This window comes from Chinchilla lanigera, unplaced genomic scaffold (genome assembly GCF_000276665.1).
Source record: "Chinchilla lanigera isolate Chin_1 unplaced genomic scaffold, ChiLan1.0 scaffold00012, whole genome shotgun sequence".
Taxonomy (NCBI): Eukaryota; Metazoa; Chordata; class Mammalia; order Rodentia; family Chinchillidae; genus Chinchilla; species Chinchilla lanigera.
The window spans coordinates 4,237,888-4,262,590 of record NW_004955413.1 but is presented as its reverse complement, the minus strand read 5'-3'; the positions used below and the strand labels follow the sequence as shown (position 1 = coordinate 4,262,590).

Sequence of the window (24,703 nt, the reverse complement as noted above, 5' to 3'; positions counted from 1 at the left end):
ATCACCAGCTCAGAGTTGAGTTAAATTCTGCTTTCCTCTCAGAAATGATGTGGTGTGTCTGCTTGGAATGGTGAGGAGCTGTTTTCCTTCTGGCCCATTTCTTAGTTGAAGTGTCCCCGTCTCCTGCCTGAAGAGTCTGCCTGTCTTGTCTTTGTCTCTGTCTCTCTCCTCTGTCTTGAGAAATGGTCTTGCTATGTAGTTTAGGCAGGCATCAACACAGGGAGATCCTCCTGCCTCAGCCTCCCAAGTGCTGGAATTACAGGCTTGTGCCCGGCTTCTGCCTGTTTTGTACCTTGCACCTGTAGCTTCCCCAGAGCGTCAGAACCACGCCTGTGTCCCCATCCGGGTCTCCATCCCTTGCTCTGGGCCCATCATTGGTGAAACAGGTCCACCTGCCGAGATCCCCGACACCAACACCGAACTCCCGAGCCCAGGGCGCAGCCCATGCCCCGCCCTGCCCTGCCCCGCCCTGCCCTGCCCCGCCCCGCCCCGCCCCGCCCCCTTCTGTGACGTGGGCGGTGCCTCGGCGCGGTGCAGTCCGCGAACCAGGCTCGCTCGTTTGGCCGGTTAGAGGCTCTGATCTCCCTCGAACATGGGGCAGCCGGCTGCTGGCTCCCTTCTGACACTGCTGAGGGGTAAGAGCCCCGTGCCCCACCAGTCCTTGAGAGCCTCCCCAAAATGCGTTCCCAGCCGCTTTCTCAGGGTGATCGTGATGGTCTGCTCTTCCTTCCTCTGAGGTCCTTCGCCATGTCCCCCTGGACCTGGCCTCCATTCCTAACAGCCCCTCAATCTCCTAAGCGGGAGCCGTCCGCCTGGGACCCCCACCCTGCTCCGCCCCTAACTTCCACAGGTCTTCCGCTGGCGGCCCTCAAGTGCCGGCGGGCGTTTGAGGCGCGCCCCTCCCATCCGTCTGCATCCCCTCCGCAGTGTTGCTGCTGCCCGTGGGACCTACTGTAGCGCAGGAGTTGCCCTCGGCCCCGACTCCAGGCAGTCCCCTCTCCCCCACCGAGTATGAGCGCTTCTTCGCCCTGCTCACCCCTACCTGGAAGGCGGAGACCACCTGCCGCCTCCGCGCCACCCACGGCTGCAGGAACCCCACCATCGTCCAGCTGGACCAGTATGAGAACCACGGCCTGGTACCCGACGGTGAGGGCCCGCTTGCACGAGCCTTGTGCTCCCCACGGGGCAGAAGCCTTGCTGTGCCCCCAGCCCGCGCTCACGCCGCCCGCCCTCCCCAGGCGCAGTCTGCTCCGACCTCCCCTACGCCTCCTGGTTCGAGTCCTTCTGTCAGTTCTCTCAGTACCGCTGCTCCAACCACGTCTACTATGCCAAGGTGAGGCTTCCTGAGGAAAGCAGGGCCAAGGGGGAGAGGGTGATGGGGGATGAGGAGAGGCGTGGCAGGCCACCCCTAGACCCGCCCACCTGCCAAGGTGCCTGCCACCCACCCGCTGACCCTGTCGTGTGAGGACACTGCCCCGTGCGGCCTTCATACACATGAACAGTCCTCGACGCCAGCAAAGCAGACAGACGGATGAGGAGAGGGAAAGGTGGCCCTTCCATTTCTTGTAACAACCCAGGGACTTTACCAAAGTCAGATGCTCAACAGTAAAGCCCAGGTGTGGCCCAGAAAAACAGACTGTCTTCTACGGAGTCCTTGTCAGGACGAGAGGGTCCCTGTGGGGACCAGGTTCCTTCATCCCTGCCCGGAAGCGTGGGAGAGGCCACAGGCTGGCAAGGTACTGAGCAATCACTGAGCAGGGGTAGCCTGCCCTTTGCAGAAGCCACCCCACTCTCCCTGCAGAGGGTCAGGTGCTCCCAGCCGGTCTCCATCCTGTCAGTGAACAATTTCAAGGAGCTGGAGTCTGCAGCAGAGGGGCCCCATACCGTGATGACCTCACCCATCACACCCCACGTCAAAGGTGAGCTGCTGCCGGAGCCTGGTGAGAGGGAGTTGGATGGGGAGTTCTGCTTAGGAATACAGGTTAGGGCTCTCCCTTCCTTCCTTTTTATTTTTCCAGACGGGCTCTCATTAAATCACCAAGTTGCCCAGTCTGAGCTTGAATTTTGTATCCTCCTGCCTCAGCCTCCCATGGTGCTAAGATTATAGGTATGCACCACCTTGCCCAGCTTCTAATAGCTTCGTGTTTTGAAGGATTAGGCTGCAGGGAGGTGTGGCTCAGTGATGGACTATGTTTTAGATGCACCAGGCCCTGGGTTCAATTCCCAGCATCAGCCCCCCACCACCTGCCCATAGGAAGGATTACTTGCTAGCTGCTTAGACTCCTTAATGGTCCCCAAGGCAGGGGGCGGAGAGGCGGCATTTGAGATGTGAGTTAAAGTAGAACTCTGCCAGGTGTGGTGATGCATGCCTGTGTCCCAGCACTTGGGAGGTGGAGGCAGTATCTTGAACTGATCAGGCCCGCAACCTCCTAAATGAGTGGATGGTAAATGGCTTAAATAAAAGAGACAAATGGTATAATTTTAGGGCTCCAGGAGGATCAAATCTCTCTAAAGGAATCTGAGAATCCCTGGGGGTTGAGATAAAGAGCTTGGGCAGCCTGTATTTATTTGGTTTTCAAACAAAGGAAGAGGATATTGAGGCAAGGAACTGAGCAGGACCTTGGGAGTTAGTTTAAGGACCTTTCTAAGTAGTAAATTTTGCCAGTTAATATAGACTGTCTCATCTCTAGGTTGACAGTTACAGCAGGAGTAAAATGGCTGAAGCTGCAGTCTCTATCTAGTAAATTGGAGTGAGAGCCAGCTGTCCTCAGCTGTGGGCTTATCTTGCCCTTTGAGGCATCATGACCTCACAGGCCACTACAGGCCTCTGCTGGGACCAGTGATTCATAGAGATTCACTTACTATGAGTCCATTGCTGCTGTCCAAGCAAGGGGCTAGACCTGGGACAGACTCACAAGTATAGAAAGCCAATTGATTACCTTTACATCCTGCTCAGGGCCCCCCCACTTTTTGTCTGTTTTTTTTTTTTTTTTGAGATAGGGTCTCTCTATGCAGTTCAGGCTGGCCTGGAACTCACTTTGTAGCCCAGGCTGGCCTCGAACTTGCAATTTACAACGATCCTCCTGCCTCAGCCTCCCGAGTGCTGGGATTACAGGCATGCACCACCATGCCGGGCTCTCAGAGTCCCTTTGTAGCGGTTTCCCTCAAGGCGGGAGGATTGCCCCTAGTTCAAGCCCAGCCTAGGCTACATAGTGAGTTCAAGTCCAGCCCCTGAACTACATAGTGAGACCATGTCTCAAAACAAACAAACAAAATGCACTTATAAGGAAGGTAGGAAAGGGTCCCACTGCTGCACTTGCCATGGTAACAGTCCTTCATTTTATTTGTTTGTTTGTTTTTTGAGACAGTCTTGCTATATAGTTCAGGCTACCCCTGAACTATGTAGCCCAGGATGGCCTCGAACTTGCAGCAATCCTCCTGCTTCAGCCTCCCAAGTGCTGGGTTTACAGGTGTGTGCCACCATGCCCAGCCGGTCCTTCATTTGTTGGTTTTTGGTACCAGGACTCGAACTCAGGACCTTGCACTTGCCAGGCAGGTGCTGTGCTGCTGAGCTATATCCCCGACCCCATCCTTCATTTTGATATCCCATGCATTTCCTTTTTTTTCCTTAATATACTTATTCTCTCTTCTTTCTTGGTCCTCCCCGAACCCTGCTGCAGCTACAGAGCGACAGGCATTCCAGGCCTGGCCCGAGCGGCTCAACAGCAATGTGGAGGAGCTGCTGCTATCCTCCTTGTCACTGGGAGGCCAGGAGCAAATAGACAGTCACAAGCAGGAACCAGGACAGGAGCATCACAAGCAAGACCCAACACAGGAACACAAGGCAGAGGAAGGGCAGGAGCGCAAGCCAGAGGGAGGGCAGGAGCACAAGCCAGAGGAAGGACAGGAGCAAGAGGAGGAGGAGGAGGAACAGGAGCAGGAGGAGGAGGGGAAGCAGGAAGAGGGCCAGAGCATGGAGGAAAGCCTGGGCACGGTGTCCAGCCTGCAGACGGGCTCCGAGCCCAAGCCACAGTCCGCATCTCTGTCTTCCAAACTTCACGCCTTCACCGCCCGGGTCCGAGAGGTGGACGCGCCTCCTATGATGATGGAGAATATCCAGGAGCTCATTCAGTCAGCACAGGAAATGGAGGAAATGTACGAGGAGGACACTTACTGGAGAAACCAGAACCATGGCAGGTACAGGAAGTGGTGGCTCCTGAATGGCCCTGCCCTCCTGCCCACACCTTTGAGAGTGAGAAGCCCACACTCCCAGCTTCAGCCTGTGGACCCGCTCAGAGCCTCCTGGGCTTCAGGCTCAGCTAGCAACACTGGCCTCTCCTCTCCAGTGCCCACTTGGCCTCAGCCCTTATGCTGAAGCCCCAGTGCCCATCCTCTGGCATGATGTGGTACGGTGAGCCTTGAACCTGGTGCCACCAGCCTGGGGGTCAGATCTTGTTTCCAGCTCTGATTAACAGTGCAGCCTTCAAAAGGCTCTTTCTCCCTTCTGGATCTCAGTTCCTCATTTGTTTTTTTTCTTGTTTGTTTTTTGAGACAGGGTCTCAGTATGTAGCCCAGTCTGGCCTCAAACTCATGTGATCCTCCTGCCTCAGCCTCCCAAGTGCTGGGATTACAGGCATGCAGCCCCATCCCCAGCTCTTCAATTGCTCATTTGCAAGAGGAGGCAGTTAGTCCAGGGCTACTGAGGGCCATGATAAGCATGCTGAATGTGTATGACCAAGAACAGCTGCTCAGGGGACAGGGAGAGTAGATGTGGCTTCTTGCCTCAGCCCCCAACCCATCCCCACCTGCACTGTCTTCTTGCAGCCTCCTGCAGCTGCCTCACAAGGAGGCCTTGCTGGTGCTATGCTATTCCATCGTGATGAATAGCTGTGTCCTGACCCCCGCGGCCAGGGCCTGGAAGTACCTGGAGGAGGAGACCTTTGGTTTCAGGAAGTCGGTAAGCCTGCAGCCCTTCAGTGAGCGTGGGTTCTGGGCATCCTAGCCCCAGAACTCGAGAGGGCCAGGTGGAAAGAGTCAGTATGAGTGAGGCTTCCTTCTCTGGAAGGGCCTCTCCCCTGCATTAAAGGTGGAGGGCTGCACACCTCTCCCCTCAGTCCATCTGCAGTACTTAGCTGTGTCTCAGACATAACTCTCCCCTTGAGAAGGGTCGTAGAACCCACTGTAGGCAGTCTGTAGAGATCCAGTCTCAGTGTGTCTTCTGTCCCCAGGAAAATACACTGCAGGGTTTCTTTCGCTGTGGTTTTGAAATGGGTCTCACTGTTGCCCAGCCTCCTGCCTCTGGAGCTCCTGGGCTTATGTGATCGTCCTGCATCAGCCTGCTGAGTAGCTGGGACTACAGGTGTGCACCACCATGCCAGCCTCTAAGTTTTCAAATAATACAAATAAGCAAATATTTGTTGAAAGCTGGGATGACCACCTTCATCTACTTGTTCACAAATCCTTGGGGCACCAGCTCTGTCTGAGGCACTTGAGATGCTAATGGCGCTCTGTGGGGATTTGGTCAGGGAGGGAGGAGGACACAGGCAGCACAGTATGAGCTGAGTGCTGAGACGCCCAGAGGACAGACAGTGCACATGTGCCAGGAGGACTGCACTGGGTTTGGGAAGATCACAGAAGGCTCCACAGGGGCTCAGAACCCGGGAGATAAGGGGTTAACCAGGCAGGAGAAGGGTCTGGTGGGAGATTCCTGATAGTGCAAAGGCCTAGAAACAAGAAGGAGTCGAAATTTCACAAAGGGCTCAAGTAGACATACTCTTTCTGTCCTTCATGGACAGAAGGGGTTCTTTCCTTTTCTTTTTTTGGTATGTTTGAGACAAGGTCTCCTATCAAGAAGGGGTTCATACTGGTAAATGTGTAGAAGGAGTATGGTGGGAGTCGGAGGGAGGTTCTTATTTTTTATTTATTTTTGTCTTTTTGAGACGGGATCTCACTATGCAGTTCAGGCTGGCCTTGAGCTCACTTTGCAGCCCAGGCTGGCCTCAAACTCACAATGATCTTCCTGCCTCACTCTCTCGAGTGCTGTGATTACAGGCATGTGCCACCACGCCTAGCTAGGGGGAGGTTTTTAAAGACATGTAAGAAGAGCCAAGAATAGAGCTATATACCTGTAGTTTCAACACTGTAGGAGGCTGAGGCAGGAGAATTACAAATTCAAGCCTACCCTGGGGGAGCTGGGGATTTAGCTCAGTGGCACAGAACCTGCCTGGTTCAAGCGCAAGGTCGTGAGTTTGATTCCTGGTACCGGAAAAAAACAAAACAAAACAAAAAAAAGCCTACCCTGGGAAATTTAGTGACTTATACTCTGTCTCAAAAATTTTTAAAAAGGGAGGCTAGGAATATAGTGCAGTGTGAGGGGCCTAGGTTCAATCTCCAGTACTGCAAATCATTAACTAGATAAAAATATAAACATGTGAGAAGAGCTGAGCTTGGGAGTATATAGTTCTAATCCCAGCTGTCAGAAGGCTGAGGCAGGAGGATCCTGTTGTTTGAGACCAGTTTGGGCAACTTAGAAGACTCTATCTCAAAATGAAATTTAAAAAGCTAGGAGTGTAGCACAATGAGAGAGCACTTGCCTAGCATGCACAAGGCCCTGGGTTCGATCCTCAGCACAAATAAGTAAAATTAAAAATAAAATAAAAACAGGTTAATGGTCCTGGAGAGTATCCTCCGGATGCTTTGCATGAGGGAACAGGAGAGTCCATTCTACCTGGAGCAGAACATTTATATTTAATTTGGTAAGTGAAGGGAATTTGATAGAGATTTTGAGTCAGGGACATGCCAATGCCTTCTTTGCGTGCTTCTGTGAAGAGTAAGCAGGTTGCCAGATGAGGCAGCACTCTGGGAGGCTAAAGCAGGAGAATTGAAAGTTTAAGCCCAGCCTGACCAGTCCGGTAACTTAGCAAGACCCTGTCTCAAAACATTACGAAAGGGCTCAGTGGAGTAAGAAATTTTGTACACTGTTACAGACTGAACCGACAGGTAAGGAGAAGGACATGGATGGTCTGAGGGTACTGCCTAGCACTAAGGATCTTGGGCAGGGCAGAGTCCAGCTAGGAGATGAGTAACCCTCTCTCACTCTGAGAAGATTTTCCAAGAATCTGCAGGGATTTTTTTTTTTTTTTTTTTTTGAGACACGGTTTCATTGTGTAGTTCAGACTGGCCTTGAACTCACTATGTAGCCCAGGCTGGCCTTAGACTTGTGGTGATCCTTCTGCTTCAGCCTCCCATGTGCTGGGATTACAGGCATATGCCAACCATGCCCAGCGAATTTGGAAGTTTTTAACCAGGTCCTTGGCAGAACATAAACTTTAGATTTTGAAGGACCTGGATCCCAAGTTCACAAATTTTTTCCCTCAATCCTTCCCATGAGGGTTGAGCCCAGGGACTCATTCATGAGAGACAAGCACTCTACCGGTAAGATACATTCCCAGCCCTCTTTAAATTTTTATTTTGAGACAGGTCTTGCTAAGTTGCCCCAACTGCTCTTGAACTCAGTATCCTCCTGCCCAGCACCCAGCTCTACCTATTATGCATGTTGCTTTGAACAGTGTACTCAACCCCACCAGCCTCAGTTTCCTCGTTAGTGTGTTATTGGTATTTGCACCGTGACAGGCTTCTCTTTTTTTTTTTTTTTTTAATGACAGGGTTCTTAAGAGAGTGGATGGCCATAGTGCTAGAAGCTCGTCACCTCCATAAACATTAGCGTTAGCATTAGCAGAGAAGGGAGGAGCACTACGAGTTCTTCCACGAGAGTTGTCAGAGGCGACCACAGAGCACCCAGTGGTAGACGTCTGTCAGGCCTTTAGCAGTGAGGTGACAGGGATTTGGTGTCACCTGCAGATAGATGCAGACTGCTGAGGAGTAGATAAACAGCCAGGAAGAGGGTGAAGAAGGAGCTGAGGCCAGGCCCCTGGCGCCTTGGAGAGGGAGGCAGGAGGTGGCAAGGCCTGAGAATAGCCCAGAAGAGACAGCTCAGCGACTCAGCCCCTGAGGGCTCTGCAAGGCTGAGGCACAGGAGAGGAGGGCTGAGTCCTGGCCTCAGCCTCACCCATACACCCCCCCAGGTCTGTGACAACCTCGGACGGCGACACATGGCACTCTGTCCCCTCTGTGCCTTCTGCTCTCTGAAGCTGGAGCAGTGCCACTCGGAGGCCAACCTGCAGCGGCAGCAGTGTGACACGTCCCACAAGACACCCTTTATCAGCTCCTTGCTCACAGCCCAGACCATGACCATGGGCACCCAGGTACTTCGGGGCAGCCTGCATTGGAGCAGGAAGGGACACTCGGGAGGCCACGGGCAGGGCACACACCTTTGCTGTGCTGCACCCCAGGCGTCATCCTCGGAATCAGGCCGCTTTTATGGGCTGGATCTGTACGGCGGGCTCCGCATGGATTTCTGGTGTGCGAGGCTGGCCACAAAAGGCTGTGAAGACACCCGGGTCTCCAGCTGGCTCCAGACGGAGTTCCTCAGCTTCCATAATGGGGATTTCCCCACCAAGGTGAGACCCTTTCCGACCTCGTGACCTCAGGTGTGGACCCCCCACCCCCGCCTCCTACCTCTTTCTGACAGTGCTGCACACCCTCCCTCACACAGCAGGCTGGGATTTGGCAAAGCAGCAAGCACCAGGCCCGGGGAGAGGAAGCTTGGGACTGGCAGGCAGGAGACAGACCATTCTGTCCCAGTGCTGACTGGCTTCGGCCCAGTCACTGCCCTTTCCAGGCCAGTTATTCTCATCTCTACAATGAGAGAGTTACGCTCATCTCTGTGATCACATGAGTAATCCCAGATACTTGGAGGGCTGAGACAGTCTAATTACAAGTTCAAGACCAGCCTGGGTGCCATAAGTGAGAGCTTGTATCAGAATAAGATGTAAAAGCCAGGTGTGGTGGCACACACCTGTAATCCCAGCACTTGGGAAACTGAGGCAGGAGGATCACCTGGAGTGTGATGCCATCCTGAACTACACAGTGAGATCCGGTCTCAACAAACAAACAAACAAACAAAAACCAACTACAAAATAAGTAAAATGTAAAAAAGGGCTTGGGGGTGTAGCCCCCAAGTGATAGAGTGTACACTTAACATATCTGTGGTCCTGGGTTTGATCCCTAGCTCCAAAAAAACACAAACACACTGAGTAGTACATGTCTGTAATCCTGGTGTTCTGCGAGGCTGAGTCAGGAGGATCATAAAGCTGAGTCAGGAGGATCATAAATTTAAGTCTGCTGAGCGTGGTGCGTATGCCTGCAATCCCAGCACTTAGGAGGCTGAGGCAGGAGGATCGTTGTGAGTTCAAGACCAGCCTGGACTACAAAGTGAGCTCAAGGCCAGCATGAACTGCATAGCAAGACCCTGTCTCAAAAAGACCAAAAAAAAAAAATTAAAAATTAAAAAAAGAAATTTAAGTCCAACCTAGGCTAATTAAGGAGTTAGTGAGATCCTATAAATAAATAAATAAGGACACACACACACACACACACACACACACACACACACACACACATACACGGGGCTGGTAGCTGAGTTGAGGGACCATGCCCATGCCCATGCCCAGATCTTATCCCTGGAACCCCAGATCTAGAGAGAGCCTTGGAGATCATCTCTACTACTATGCATTTATAGATGGGCCTTGAGGCCCAGAGAGGCAGGTGATTCATACACTGACACACAGCAGAGATTCTCCCACCTCTCCCACAGTTACCATCCCCAGAAGAACCACTGTTGTTTGGACTACTGATAATTGGGTGATTCTTTTTTTCTTGAGGTGCTGGGGATCAAACCCAGGGCCTCACATATGCTAGGCAAGCAGCCGACCACTGAGCTACACTCCAGCCCCTGTTCTGACCCTTAAGCACCCCCTTCTATTTCCATTCTTCAGTCCCCTTCCCAGCAGCTAGGCCACTGCTTTGATTCTCCCAGACGCCTGGCTTCTTCCCAGACCTGTGCCAGAGGTGGGAGGGGACAGCCCTGCTCTGTAGAGAGGAAGTGTTCCCCAGGGCCCTGCCTCCCTTCTGGCCCTGTGTCACAGGTGACTTCTGGGAACAGGTGTCCTGCCTGGCTTCTGCTGACCCCCTTTCCCCACCCTGGCTCAGGTTTGTGACACGGACTACATCCAGTACCCAAACTACTGTTCCTTCAAAAGCCAACAGTGCTTGATGAAAAATCGGAACCGGAAGGTGAGCCCCTCACCCTGCTCCCAGCTTCTGCTTCCTCCCCCTGGGCCACCCCAGGTACTTTCCTTGCATCTGGGGCAGTGCCCTCCATAGAGGCAGCCGCTGCTGCTGCAGTCTGGGAGTGAACAGCCCTCCCAGGCAGCAGGGCCTGGGGAAGTTGGCATCCAGAGGAAGAACAGCCCAAGGACACGGCAGGTGGAACCCTTGGCTGGGCTGGGAACTGGGTGCTGAGTCAGTCTGGCCTCCTGTTCTTACTCACCCCATAACTTAGGATAAGTCACTTCCCTTCTGAGCCTCAGCCTTCTCATCTCCAGAAATGGGGGGTGGGCCACTCGGTGTCTCCTCTGGGCTTCCTCCTCCCTCTACTGTCTGCCTTTCCTGCTCCTGGGACTGCTGACACCTTCTGCCCTCATGCTGTGGATGCCTGGTTCAGGGACACAGACCACAGCCCAGTCCTTTCCTAGGTGTCCCGCATGAGGTGCATGCAGAACGAAACCTACAACGTGCTAACCCCAAGCAAAGGGGAGGACCTTGTGCTTCGATGGAGCCAGGAGTTCAGCACGTTGGCTCTAGGCCGCTTTGGATGAGCTGGGTCCATTCTGTCCCCACCCCAGCTGGACCTTTCCACATTCTTCATCCATCGCTTCGAAACCTCATGTCTCTTGCTTCCAGGCTGCCCCTCTTGGGTCTCTTATCTAGCTCAGATGCACATTTTCCCAGGGCTAGGGCTGATGGGACCTCACCTGCCTTCATGAATATTGTTACATAAAGTGATTATTTTCTGCCCATGTGGCCTGCTGTGGCTTGAACTCCCTCCTCGGCACTGGCCCCGTGCAACTTGGGAGTAGGTCCCCACCCGCAAGATGTAGGATCCCTCTGCAGATGAGAGAGCTGCATGGGAATGGTACTTGGGGAAACAGAAGACCCAGCAGTCAGAGAACCAGACTGAGGAAGGCCATGGCTGCGGGCTGGAGGTTCCCAAGCAGCATGGGTAACTGCATTTCTGAAGCTGTGGACCCCATGATCTCAGTGTGGGTAGAAGCCAGAGCATGACTGTCGGGGGATACCAAACCCCCACAAGTAGGGCGTGGCTGGTACTGGGAGGGAGGGAGGGCTCAGGGAGGTGCAGCTTGGAGCTCAGGAACCCCGTGACTCGATGTACAAGAACTTGCCAGGTAATCTGAGTGATGAGATGGTTGCATCCTGACAACACACATTGAGATATACAACTCTACAATTGGTCTTGAACAAGTTAGAACTTCCCAGTGTACTTTCTGGAGGAAACTTTAATCTCTTCTATAAACTCAACAGTCATTAGCAGCATCCTCCCCAAAACTTATTATGGAAAAGTTTAAACATATACACAAAGAAATGGTGGTGCACACGTGAAAGTCCAGCATTTGGTGAGGCTGAGGCAGGAGGATGGCAAGTTCAAGGGCAACCTGGCAACTTTATAAGATCCTGTCTCAAAAAAAATTGTTTTTGTTTTGTCTTTTGTTTTGTTTTCTGAGACAGGGTCTCGATGTATAGCTCAGGGTGCCCCTCAATTCACTTATGTAGCCCATGCTGGCCTTGAACTTGTAGCAGTCCTCCTGCCTCAGCCTCCCAATGCTGGGATTACAGGTGTGCGACACCAAGCCTGGCTTCAAAGTAAAGTTTTTTAAAGGTTAAGGATGTAGCTCCCTGAGAAGACCTTGGGTTTAGTCTCGGGCACCCACCCCCACAAACTCATGCACAAAAATTGTTGGGGATATGGCTTAGTGATAGAATGCGTGCTTAAGTTGCAAGAGTCCCTGGTTCAAAGCCCAGCAGTGCCCAAACAAACAAGCATCCCAAAAGCCTAATGTGCCAGGCGTGGTGGCGCACGCCTGTAATCCCAGTACTCGGGAGGCTGAGGCAGGAGGATCACTGTGAGTTCAAGACCAGCCTGGGCTACAAAGTGAGCTCAAGGCCAGCCTGAACTGCATAGTGAGACCCTGCCTCAAAATGATCAAAAAAGGGCTGGGGGTATAGTTCAGCGGCATAAGTGCCTGCCTGGCAAGCGCAAGATCCTGAGTTTGATTCCCAGTACCAAAAAAAAAAAAAAAAAAAGGCCAGAAAAAAGCTATTTAAATCATCTTCATGAATCCAAAAGCCTAGTGCACCTTCCTGGGTCTGCCCATAGTTTCATGATCAATGCATCATTCAACAGCACCTTAATCTGTGAAGTTCTGTGATAACTGCTTAACCTAGTGTCTCCCAAGCTCACCTGACCGCAGTGCTTTTTCTTCTTACAATGAAAAATTTTCACTTTTTGCTTATTGAGCATGGCTCCGGATGTTTATTGAGGGGCTGTGCTCAGCTCCTCAGCTGGAGGGTCCAGCAACAAGGGGCTGTGCTCTGAGCCCCCATCCTCCTGGAGCTCCCAGGCAGGGCAGTAAAGAAGCCTCCAGCCTGGTGCTGCTGTGAGGCATGCGTGGGGCAGGTGACTTGCCGAACACTGGTGGCCTGGGCTAAACCACCTGGCTGACCCAAGAGGAACAGCACGTGGAGGGGGAGGGGTTGGAGAGAACAGCCAGAGGTGGTGGGTTAGTCATAGGCATCATGGGGTGGGTGTGCCCAGTGAGTTCCCGGAAGCCAGAGCAGCAGCCACTGCGGGAGTGAGGCGCGGCAGTTGGGGCTGGATGGAGAGTCGTTTGCTGCCAGCTGGCTTTCTCGGGCCAGTCCGAGGCACCTGAAGTTGCAGTTCCCTCTCCTCTGGCTCCCTGGCCTCTTGGGGCTGGTTAAGAAGCTGCAAGGGATGGGGCCAGCTGGGTGTGTCCCCCCTGCTGGCCCAGAGCAGGTCCTGCCAGCCTAGCCCAGAGCAGGCAGCCCAAGTCACTCAACCTGGGGCAGCAGCAGAGTGACGAAGGAAGTGCAGGTACGGAGCGCGTGCCGGGTGGTGTGGGCCTGACGGGGCTCAGGGTAGCAACCTGCCTGTGGGAATGGGGGCCACAATGGGGACAGGTAAAATGGCCCGCAGGCTCTGAAAACCTTTCTGAAGAGAGAAAAGTGCCTTTAGCAGATAGAGTTCAGAGGGAGCCTGACAGGCCCACCGGCCTGACACCCAGAAGTGAAGCCGGCTCTGCTCTGGGGGCTCTCCGCCCCTCCCCTTTACTTAGGCCCCATTCTCATGTGGAGCCCTGGGCTTCCCCAGGAGACCCCTGGTCTGCCTCCAACCTCTGCCCACTCTGTTAAACCACCCCCCTATGCCCACTTGCAGCACGTGGGGGGGGCGGTTCTAGAAGACCAAGAGCTACTCTGATTCAAGTTTGCTAGGGGGTTCACCGGCACAGGTGTGTTGTTATTATCCTTCCCAGGTAGCTAAGGTGTTTATATGCGTGCAGTACTGAGGGCTGAACACAGGGCCTTCGCACTGAGCTACATCCCCGGCCCTTTTTTTATTTTGAGACAGGGCTTCACTAAGTTGACAGGTTTCCCCAGCTGGCCCCAAACTTGGGATTCTCCTCTCTCAGCTACCCTGTCCTGGGATCACAGGCGATCTCCACCCCTGTCTGCATCCAAGGTGTGTTTTATTTGTCTTTGTATGCCTCTGTCTCTGTCTCTGCCTCTGTCTCTGCCTCTGTCTCTGTCTCTGTCTCACTTCTTTTTGCAGTGCTGGGGACTGCACCCAGGGCCTGCAGCATGACAGGCGGATGAGCCACATTCAGCCCCCAAGACACTCTTTAGTGGGGTCATCTATAGGAGAGGCTGGGGCTACAGAACCTGTGTCCCTACAGCTGTGACAAACTGCAGTTCATGAGCAGCTTGAGGGAAGACGTCTCAGATATTGGGCCCAGGTGCAGGCACCATGGAGAGGGCTTTCTGGGCCTCTGGGTCATACCAGCAGGCCACTGCCTAACTACCTGTGTCTGCGGGGCCTCCACCATGCAGAGGGCCCACAGGGGATCTCCGAATGCCTCCTTTTAGGGTGAGCCTAAGTTGTAGCCCCAAAAGAATTGAAGGACACACCTGTGTGTGAGCCTCACCTCCCAGCTACCCAGACACTAAGGCCCAGCTCCCCACCCTTCACCCCCAGTGTGTACCCATAAAAAAGAGGAGGAGGAGACAGCAGAAAGGGGAGGGCTGGGGCGGGGCACAGCGGTGGAGCATCTGACCAGCATGTGTGGGCCTGGGTTCAGTCCCCGGCACCAAGACAAAAAAAAAAAAAACAAAAAAACCAACACAGAGTGAGGGCGGATGCCAGTGCTGTACTGAGTTCAAAGCAAGGTCACAGAGGCCAAAAGTCTCCAGGGAGATCGCCCAGAAGAGGCCCGGCTCTTCAGACTGAAAGCAAAGGTAGGGTATACATGGGAGGGGGGGACCTCATTTCCTGTTTTTCTGGCTCTTGAAAGCAAGGTGGAGGGAGCTGTGAAGGTGGCGGGGTGTCATCCACACATCAGGGAAGCTACTGAGCTCCAGCCTACCTTTGTTTTTTGGGTTTTTTTTTTGTCTTTTTGAGACAGTGTCTCGCTATGCAGTTCAGGCTGGTCTTGAGCTCATTCTGTAGCTCAGGCTAGCCTCGAACTCTGCAAAGATCCTCCTGCCTCAGCCTCCCGAGTGCTGGAATTACAGGCGTGCACCACCACACCCGGCCAGGCCACCTTTGAGTTCTGCCTTTTCCCAGGAAATTGTGGGGAGGAACAAGGTCCAAGTGGCCAGGGTGGGAGAAGACACGGCTGAGAGTGGTGTTGGGGAGGCAGGAAGAGACAGGCTCCGGCGTGGACCAGGCATGTGGGGGCTGGAGACACCTCCCGCCCTTTAGGGGGGCCCCTGGGCACTCAAGAGAAGACCCCTGCACCCCTGGGCAGGATGTCCTGGCGACCTCAGGCTGTCTCCATACCCTGACCTTCCATCTCCCCTTGCACCTCAGACCCAGGGTAACCTGCTGAGCAGGATTTACCTGTGCCCCCAAGCAACTTTGGGACTGAGCTGTTCAAAAAGCAAAGCAATTAGGTTAGGTGAGGGCTCCGGAGGTCAGCGCAGTGGGGACCCTTTTGGGGAGTCTGAGTACGTGGCTCTGGACGGGACTTTAGAGCAGTCTTTAGTGGGGCCAGGCTGCATTCTCCCCACAATTCCTGAACACAGACACAGAGGGAAGTGGGCTCAGCTAATTTAAGTAGTGGCCTAGCACATTCACCAAAGGGTACAGCACTTCCTATGTCAGGCATCACATACCAGGAGACTCGAAACGAGGTTGGAGCTACCCAGCCCAATCGTTAGGGGCAAGGAAGATGGGGAGATGTGAGAGTCTTTTTCAAACTTCTAACTCTACAGAAAAGGCAAAAAGATGGGAATTATTATAAAGAGGAGGCAAAGAGAGATGCTTAGTGCGGTGGTGGCGAATCTATGACACGCGTGCCACAGCGGGCTGTTTGTCCCGTTGAAAGCTCTGAAAGGGTCGCCATCGCTGCTCTAGTGCATGTGTGGAGGGTGCGCACGCACGCGGGGCAGACAGAAGTTGGAGAGAGGAGAGGTATTTCTGTGTCCCCTCCTGTGCCGATCTTTGTCCTAAATCACCTAGTCCTTTGTCTTCAGCTCCCTCCACACTGCTGGCCAGTCGCCAGAGGAGGTGGCACCGAGAGCAGGGTTGTGGGGACAGTGAGGGAATGATCACGATCTCGCCTCCTGCCCACTTTGACTCCCTGGTTCTGCTTCCTGTCTGGGGCAGAAAATAGCCCTGCCCCTCTGGTTTATCTCAGCCAAGTGCAGCACCCAGCCCAGCTCAGAGGGCAGTGGGACAGGTCCCAGCAGCCCTGCGGAGGTAAGGTGTGGGCTCCGAAGTGACGTGGGAAGCTAAAGGACAGAGACGGAGGAAAGGGCTGTGCACCTCCAGTGTTGGGATGGGGCAGGGTGGGAGATGTGGGGGGCACAGTCCCTCTCTGGTGCTGCTGTGGAGATGGTGCTTTGTTTGCCCCAGTGCCTTGGGGTGGAGATCTGTGCAGTCTGCCTGGGGACTTACTTGGGAGCCGCTTGGTTCACGTGTCTGGGTAAAGGCAGGGGCTGGTGTGCCTTGCGTGTTCCGGCCCAGCTGTCTGTGACATCCTTGTGTGTTAGGGGGCACACACGAACACTGGCGTGCACGTTTCCGTCTCTCAGCATATGTGTGCTTTGTGTCTTTGCACATATGTTACAACAGTGTGGTCACGGTCCCACATCAGCGTGCTGCTTCCCACGTTTCTGAAGCTTTGCACACCTCCATGTCCCTCCTGCTCCCTGGTGACCTCAGCGACCCTTCTTTGTGAGGCAGCTGCTGTTTTCTTTGATTCCTGAGTCTCCCTCCAACCTGACCTCTCTCTAAGGCAGGGGTAGGGGGCTGGGCCACCCCACCCCCACAGCAACACCCCTCCTGCCATTTCCTGTTTGCCTCCTTCTTGGCAGTTTTTCCCATCTTTACCATCTGGCCTGGCTGTGTGCCCATGCAGCTCCACAGATGGGAGCCCCAGGGTAGAGGGGGAACCAGCTGGGGGCCAGGGCAGTGGCTGGCGGTTCTCAGTCTCAGCTAAGCCTTTCTGTGTGACTTTGTCAGAGAGAGGTGGCTTTTGACAAATGGGCTTCACTATGAAGATACCCAAGGACTTCTGGGGATAGGGGGGCTACTGAGGACTGAACCCAGAGCCTTCACACTGAGCTATATCCCCAGCCTTTTTTTTTTTTTTTTTTTGAGACAAGGTCTTGCTAAGTGGCTAAATTGTCTGTGCTGGGCTCAACCTTGTGGTCCTTCTGCCTCAGCCTCACAAGGTTCTGAGATTATAGGCCTGCTCCACCTAGGACTGCTCTTCTATAGAAGAGGGTAATGCAAGCCAGGTGTGGTGGTGCACCCCTGTAATCCCAGCACTTTCAAGGCTGAGGCAGAGAGGATTGCTGCAAGTTTGAGGCCAGCCTGGCTACATAGTGCGTACATAGAGGCCAACCTGTAGCCGAGGATGGTTTCAAAGCCGGCCTGAACTGTACAGTTAGACCCTGTCTCAAAAGAAAAAAAAAAGGAATGAATGAAAGACTTGGGAGTGATGTGTCTAATATGTTTCCTAATTGTAAGGAGCCACTCTCTCTTAATGGTTAAAAGTGAAAGAATATAACTGTAATTATAATATAAACTGTAACTGAAATAATACAAGCTGTCTCTAAACAGGCCTTTTAAAAGAAAGCTTCCCTGTCCCCAATTTTTTTCTTCCTTTTTTTTTTTTCTTTTTGAGACAGAGTCTCGCTATGCAGTTTAGGCTGGCCTTGAGCTTACTTTGTAGCCCAGGCTGGTCTCAAACTTTCAAGGATCCTCCTGCCTCGACTTCCCAGTGCTGGGATGACAGGAGTGCACCACCACGCCCAGCTCCCAATTTGGTTTTCTGAGGCAGGGTCTCACTACATAGACCATGGTGGTCTTGAATTTACCATATAATCCATATCAGCCTCAAACTCAGGATTCTCCTGCCTTAGCCTTCTGAGTGCCGGGATTACAAGTGCGTACCACAGTGCTTGGCAAGATGTAGTTTCTCCCTGAGAAACTTGTCAACCCAAATAGGCAGAGTGTGATCAGCAGTGGTTAGGTGACTAGCTTGATACAAGAGAGATTAAAGGTGAGCTAAAACATTTGGTGGGGAGTAGAGTTTTTTATTTTTTGCTTTTTTGAGATAAGGTCTCCATATGTGGTTCAGGCTGAACTTTAACTTACTATTCAAAAACAAAACAAAACAAAACAAAACAAAAAACAAAAAAGCAACTCACTATGCAGCCTAGGCTGGCCTCAAATTCATGGTGATCCGCCTGCCTCAACCTCCCAAATGCTGGGATCAAAAGTGTGTACCACCAACCCTGGCTCCAGGAAATGGATCCTGTCCCCGACCCCGTCCCAGGAATCAAACTCAGGTCCTCACGCTTGCCAGGCAGGCGCTGTACCGCTGAGCTAAATCCCCAGCCCCTTGGAATGGATTTCTTGCCAGGAAACCAATGATTATTGCTCCAGACCTGCTAGATGCAGAAACTAAGTATGTGTCTGCAGGATGTAGTCCCCCCAACGCCAAAACAGACCAAGGGGTTCAAAGCCTTGTCCTTGAGATGGGGTGTTGGTGTGAGACTGGCCTGGAACTCCTGGAGTCAATCGCTTCTCCTACCTCAGCTTCCTGAGTAGTTGGGACTATAGGCACTTGGCACTCCGCCCAGTTTAAAGGCTCAAATACTCATGAGAAAATGTAAGGAGGCATATTTGTGCGTGTGAAAAAGATAAGTTGGTGTTACCCATGTTTGAAGTGGGAGTAAGAAGGAAGTGAGTTATTAAAATCTATTTCAACTAGACAAATGGGGAAGTAAAATAGGTTACCTATGGGCATAGATTTCATGTAGGCAACTATAAAAGCCCAGGCGCTCCAGCCAGCAGCCATCCATGTATCTACTGACCATCCACACCTGCTACAGCCAGCCTGGTACACTTGGACTTTGGAGCCGGGCAGTCCTACGTTTGGATTCTGACCCTACTCCTCAGTGATCAGTTCTTAGATTTTGTTTCCTATAAAATAGGACAAACACTGACTTCACAGGACTCTTGCAAAAATTAAAACTTACTGCTGGGTGTGGTGGCATACACCCATAATCCCAGTAATCAGGAGGCTGAGGCAGGAGGATCACTACAAGTTCAAGGCCAGCGTGGGCTACACAGTGAGTTCAAGGCCAACTTGGACTGCATAGCAAGATCCTGTCTCAGATACATAAAGCTTATGTATTATAACAGACCCAGGGATACGGTGAGCCATCAGCGAAGGATAGCTATTATTTCCCACTCCACATTAGGGGTAGGGGCGGGGGACACAGAGATGAATAAGCCGGGTCCATGGCCCCTCCCCCAGGGAGTGCACAGCCTGATGGGATGGGCTGACTATAAACAGCTGACTACAGGGGCACAGCTACCAGTCTGGGCTACATAGTGAGACCCTGTCTCAAAAAAACAAAACCAAATTTTTTTTTTAATTTAAAAAGGGCTGGGGATGGTGCTCAGCTTGGAGGTCCTGGGTTCAATCGCTAATAATGCAAAAAACAAAACAAAACAAAACCAAGGACAAATATTGTGTGATTCCATCAACATAAGGTATACAGAATAGGCGATTCACAGAGACAGGAAGTACAACAGTTACCAGGGGCAAAGTGTGCAGTGGGGTGGACAGTACTGCTTAATGTGTAAAGAGCTGCTGTTCGGGTTGATGAAAAAGTTCTGTTTTTGGAAATCATTAGGGTGAGGATTATGTATCACTGTGAAAGTACTTAAGGACAAGGAGCAGGGCTCTCACAAACGATTTTTTTTTTCAAGACTCGGTCTCACTATGTAATTCAGGCTAGCTTTGAACTCACTATATATCCGAGGTTGACCTCAAACTCATAGTGACCTTCCTGCCTCAGCCTCTTGAGTGCTGGGATTACAGGCATGCACCAGCATGCCCAGTGGTGATAATTTAAAAAAAAAAAAGGTAAAAAGTAAGTAAGAATGGTAAATATTGAGCTAGATGTGGCACACACATTTATCTCAGCTGTCAGAAAGTTGAGACAGGAGGATTACCATAAGTTCAAGGCCAGCCTGGACTGGTCAGTGTAACCCTGATCTATGTAGTCACCCCCCATATACCAGATGTTATCTGGGATGCAAGGACAGAGGAGGAGCTTCTGTAGCCCCAGTGGGCTGAGGAGGGGGGGACCCTCAGACCACATCCTGTCCTTGGTTGGCCAACTTGCCTGAGGACACCAGCTGCTGCCACTTGCTCTTTTGGACGCAGAGATACCACTTCCAAGCCTCACCTCTGCCTTTTTGGGGCCTACAGTTCCCAGCGAGCCCTAGAACCCTAACATCAAGTCTCCCTGCCACAGAACCCTCTGTGGGGGAGCTCCTGTGAAGAGCCTCTCCCTCCAGCCAGATGGAACGCCAGGTCGGCTGACCGCCTCTGCCCAGGGTGGGTAGGCAAGCCCCCTCTGAACACACCAGCATGTTCTCCTTTACATTCCGCAGGCAGAGAAAATGAGGGTGGGGCAGGTCGCACCAGCGAGATGAACCCTCCTCCCCTGACCCCAAGGCCAAGCAGCACGGAAGACTGAATGCAGTAAGTGAGACTGGGATTCCGTAGTGGACTTGGAAGTCTGAACTTTAGTCCTTAGATTGCAGGGAGCCGCCTAGCACCTGGCCCCTGTGCCGTGTTCCTCACCACACCCCTGCTTGATAGACCTATTTACACTCCTTTGGGCCACTGGTCTCACTCCCAGGGGAACAGAAAGCAGGCAGGAGCATGGTCTTTCTTTTGTTCACTGCCTTAAACTTGCCTGGAATCTCTTTTGAAAGATTTATGCACTCTAGGAGGTGAGGCAGGAGGATGAAGCAAGTTCCAGGGCAGCCTAGTCTACATAGTGAGACCCTGTCTCAAAAACAAAAACAAAAAAGACTCGGTAAGCATGTGATGGAGGGAGACAGAAAGAAAAGGAATCTTCTCACTACAATCTCCACCCATCACTCTGTTTCATCTCTAACGTGAGGAGGTGAAGCCTTTTCAAGGCTTGTCTTCCCTCCCCTCAGGTAAGGAAAGTAAGGTTCAAAGAGGTTACCATTTTTCTCTTTTTTCTTTCATTGACTTATTTATTTTGCAGTACTGGAGCTTGAACACAGGGCCTTTATTTTGAGACAGGGTCTTGTTAAATTGCCTAACCCAGAACTTAATCCTGCTGCCTCTCTAACTCTTGAGTAGCTGGGGTGGCAGTGTGCACACTTGACTATATACAAGGTGTGATTGAAAAAATACAGTGAATGTTTAGGTTACAAAAATAGTTGTTATGGTAAAAAACAAAAACCAAACACATGGCTTTTGATCCATCTACCTCAAAATACCCTTCCCTCTGACACTTTGAATATACTTATCCTCTTGTTCTGGCCACCTTCTAAAGCCGTTTGGAAGTTTTCGGTTTTTTTGTTTGTTTTTTTCCGGTACCGGGAATCGAACTCATGACCTTGCACTTGCCAGGCAGGTGCTGTGCCGCTGAGCTAAATCCCTAGCTCCTGCAAGTTTTCTTTTGTCAGTATCTTCTTTTGCATTGTCACGGCCGCTTCGATGTCCTGAACTGATATGAAACGTTTACCTTTCATGGTTATTTTAACTTTGAGGAAGAATCGAATATTATGTGGTGCCATATCAGGTAAACAAGATAGACTAGGACACACTCATGTTTTTATGATTTTCCGTTGGATGGCACTCGGAAGCAGCATTCACCAGGTGTTTTTGTTTTTTGTTTTTTGTTTTTTTTTGAGTCAGGGTCTGGCTATGCAGTTCAAGCTGGCCTTGAGCTCACTTTGTAGCCAAGGCTGGCCTCGAACTCACGATCCTCCTGCCACAGCCTCCCGAGTACTGGGATTACAGGCATGTGCCACCATGCCGAGCTCACCAGATATTTAATCACACCTCATAAAGACACTCACAGAAGAGGACTCTTGTATGTCCCCAGTTCTTTCAAACAAATTTTATTTTGTTTTTTTTGAGATAGGGTCTTGCTGAATTGCCCAGGATGGTTGATCCTCTTGCCTCAGCTTCCCAGAGTGATGGGATTAAAAGTGTGTGATGGGGGGCTGGGGATTTAGCTCAGCGGCACAGTGCCTGCCTGGCAAGTGCGAGGGCGTGAGTTCGATTCCCGGTACTGGAAGAAAACAAAAAAAAAAACCCAAAAACAGACAAACAAACAAAAAAACAACCAAAAAAACCCCACAAAAAACAAAAAACCCAAAAAACTGTGTGATGGCAAGGGAAGTTGGCAAAGCCAAGATTGAAGCCTAGGCAGTCTGGAGTTGCTGTCTCCAAAACTTGTGTATTTAATCCTGGACGAGCCAGTCCTATTATAGGGATGCTATTGTAGCCTGATTAAGAGGGTAAAAGGCCTGGAACTCAAAAAACAAACCCTCAAGAGGCCAGCTGGTAGCGTAGCTACGGTGGATAAACACGTGTCTGTGCCCTGCCCTGAGAAACTCTGACTTGGGCTTGCCTTCTAATTCCAGGTCTCCACCTCGGATGAAGCTGTGTGGAGTGGATTCCAGCCCTTGGCAGCCATAGTCCACACCCCCATGCCCTGCAGCTGCTTGCTGTGGGACTGGTTCTGTACAGCCTCCGGGCCACCACCCTGGAGGTGAAAACCATGCTCAGGCCTCTGAGTGCCCCCTGATGGCCTCGGCCTGGCTCCCGGTGCCACCCAGCACCATGTCGTCTGCCAATGACTCCATGTCGGCCAATTTCTCGGCCAACGCGTCTTCTCCGTGCCCGGACTACCGGGTCTTCCATCGCCTGCACATGGTGGTCTACAGCCTAGTGCTGGCGGCCGGGCTGCCCCTCAACGCGCTGGCCCTCTGGGTCTTCCTGCGTGTGCTGCGTGTCAAGTCAGTAGTGAGCATATATATGTGCAACCTGGCGGCCAGCGACCTGCTCTTCACGCTCTCGCTGCCCCTGCGCCTGTCCTACTACGCGCAACACCACTGGCTCTTCCCAGATCTCCTGTGCCAGATGTCGGGAGCGATCTTCCAGATGAACATGTACGGAAGTTGCATCTTCCTGATGCTCATCAACGCTGACCGCTATGCCGCCATCGTGCACCCGCTGCGGTTGCGCCACCTGCGGCGGCCCCGCGTGGCGCGGCGCGTGTGCCTGGGCGTGTGGGCGCTCATCCTGGTGTGCGCCGTGCCCGCCGCTCGCGTGCATCGGCCCTCGGTCTGCAGCCACCTGGGCCGCCAGTGGCGCCTGTGCTTCGAGAGCTTCAGCGACGAGCTGTGGCGGGGCCGGCTACTGCCGCTCGTGCTGCTGGCCGAGGCGCTGGGCTTCCTGCTGCCTCTGGCGGCCGTGCTGTACTCGTCGTGCCGCGCCTTCTGCGTGCTCGCCCGGCCCGACGCCCCGCAGAGCAGGCGGCGGCGCAAGACCGTGCGCCTCCTGCTGGCCAATCTCGTCATCTTCCTGCTGTGCTTTGTGCCCTACAACGCCACCCTGGCTGTGTACGGGCTGCTGCGCGGCGACCTGGTGCTGGCCCGTCCCGGGGCCCGCAAGCAGGTGCGCGGGGTGCTGATGGTCATGGTCCTGCTGGCCGGCGCCAACTGCGTGCTGGACCCGCTGGTTTACTACTTCAGCGCCGAGGGTTTCCGCAACACCCTGCGCGGACTGAGCGCCCCGCTCCGTGCCCGAACCTTGGCCCATAACGGGACAGAGGACGCGACCACCGAGCAGCCCTGGGAGACCACCCACTCCGCCAGGGTGGATGCCACCGTCGAAGGGCTACTGAAGCCCTCTGACCCCGGCCCTCTGAACCAAGACTCGGCCCTTTGAACCACCCCCGCCCTCGTGCAGACCGTGGTTTCTTTAGATCGGTGGTAGAGAGCAGCTGGCCCCTTCAGTTGGTGGGAAGTAATGGGTCGAGCAGCCCTGGCTAGGAGCTGCGCGATGCGAATGAAAACGGCTGTTCCGACTTTCCAGGGCCGCGATCTGAATGCTTTAAGAGCCCCGGGGCTCGGTGGACGAAGCTGATGAGAACTTCGTGCACCGGCTCTCTTCTGTGCTGAGTGAGGCCCGTACCGAGCCGCCGCCCTCGCCCTCTCCCGGGCTCGCCCTGCTCGGGCTGCAGGCAGAGTGTGAGGGTTTACTTGGTGTGGACAGAATTGGGCTTCTTATCTGGTGACTTGTCACAGTTTAGGCCTGACACCCAGATCCCGCCTTTTGGTCTCCTTTCTAGGTTATTCCTTCTCCTGCCACTTTCAGGGCTCCCTCCTTTCCTGGTCCTGACATTCTCTCTGTCTGTCCGTCTGTCTCTGGAACATTCTTTGCCCCACTAAAGCATTGGTTCTTAAACTTTTTGGTTTTAGACCTCTTCATTCTATAGAGATGGAGAATCACAAAGAGCTTTTGCTTATTCTTTGTTCCCTTGGTATTTATCGTATTAGAAATTAATGAGTTTTTAACACAGAAATAATGTAAGTGTACCCTCCAGAAGCTATGAGAGCCGGAATGTCCTCATATTTCAGGGAGACTCGGGGGAGAATGAAAAGTATTATGAAAATAACATCTTATAGTATTATGAAAATAAGTTTGACCTCGCGTAGTTCATCAAAGAGCTGGTCTCTCGATCACATTTTGATAATCACATTTGTACTGGAGTATTAGAGTTCACGTCTATTCTTTCCAGGGCATTATCTAACAATTTTTAAAGTATCTGTGGGAGCAGGCGATGCTCAGCTGTCTCATTGCTGATGGTGGTCCTCAGGCGTGGAGATTGCTGGGGGCAGCTGGGAGTCGGCACCAGTGGGGGCACTGCCCTCGGTGGAGCGGCAGCCCAGGAACCAGACCCCAAACCACTCACGATGAAGAGTTGGGGCAGCTCTGGTGAAGGAAGGGGAAGCGTGCCACAACAGGAGCGAAGAGTGTACGGGGAAGTAGAGTGAGATGGGCGGATGGGGAGGGCCCTGAGGCCGGTGAAATGGCTTCCGGCCCGCTTTACCAGAGCGGGAGTG

General features: G+C 52.7%; 2 protein-coding genes across 13 annotated transcripts; both read left to right on the top strand.

The window, feature by feature from the left end:
• The first annotated feature begins 495 nt into the window (after positions 1–495).
• Acrbp (acrosin binding protein) lies at positions 496–10,983 on the top strand. Its single transcript, XM_005378808.2, has 10 exons — positions 496–635; positions 928–1,146; positions 1,239–1,333; positions 1,802–1,919; positions 3,681–4,197; positions 4,825–4,957; positions 8,085–8,264; positions 8,352–8,519; positions 10,111–10,194; positions 10,656–10,983. Exons 1-10 carry the CDS (start codon positions 593–595, stop codon positions 10,776–10,778), a joined length of 1,680 nt encoding a protein of 559 aa, XP_005378865.1. The 5' UTR covers positions 496–592; the 3' UTR covers positions 10,779–10,983.
• Positions 10,984–12,721: 1,738 nt separating this feature from the next.
• Lpar5 (lysophosphatidic acid receptor 5) lies at positions 12,722–24,279 on the top strand. 12 transcript variants are annotated; one of them, XM_013511334.1, is made up of 5 exons: positions 12,722–13,090; positions 14,399–14,508; positions 20,010–20,114; positions 20,195–20,285; positions 22,217–24,279. In XM_013511334.1, exon 5 carries the CDS (start codon positions 22,380–22,382, stop codon positions 23,523–23,525), a length of 1,146 nt encoding a protein of 381 aa, XP_013366788.1. In that variant the 5' UTR covers positions 12,722–13,090; positions 14,399–14,508; positions 20,010–20,114; positions 20,195–20,285; positions 22,217–22,379; the 3' UTR covers positions 23,526–24,279. The 12 variants fall into 12 exon arrangements, with proteins under 12 accessions (XP_013366788.1, XP_013366784.1, XP_013366790.1 ...); XM_013511330.1 differs by having other exon boundaries at positions 12,722–13,735; XM_013511336.1 differs by lacking the exon at positions 14,399–14,508.
• Positions 24,280–24,703: the final 424 nt, after the last annotated feature.

What these genes read in the sequence shown, in the direction of transcription:
- Lpar5 (XM_005378796.2), top strand. Translation starts at nt 22,380, where the DNA reads ATGGCCTCGGCCTGGCTCCCGGTGCCACCCAGCACCATGTCGTCTGCC.
- Acrbp (XM_005378808.2), top strand. Translation starts at nt 593, where the DNA reads ATGGGGCAGCCGGCTGCTGGCTCCCTTCTGACACTGCTGAGGG. An exon ending in ACCACGTCTACTATGCCAAG is followed by an intron (nt 1,334 to 1,801) that starts GTGAGGCTTCCT and finishes CTCTCCCTGCAG; the next exon opens with AGGGTCAGGTGCTCCCAGCC. An exon ending in AGAAACCAGAACCATGGCAG is followed by an intron (nt 4,198 to 4,824) that starts GTACAGGAAGTG and finishes GTCTTCTTGCAG; the next exon opens with CCTCCTGCAGCTGCCTCACA.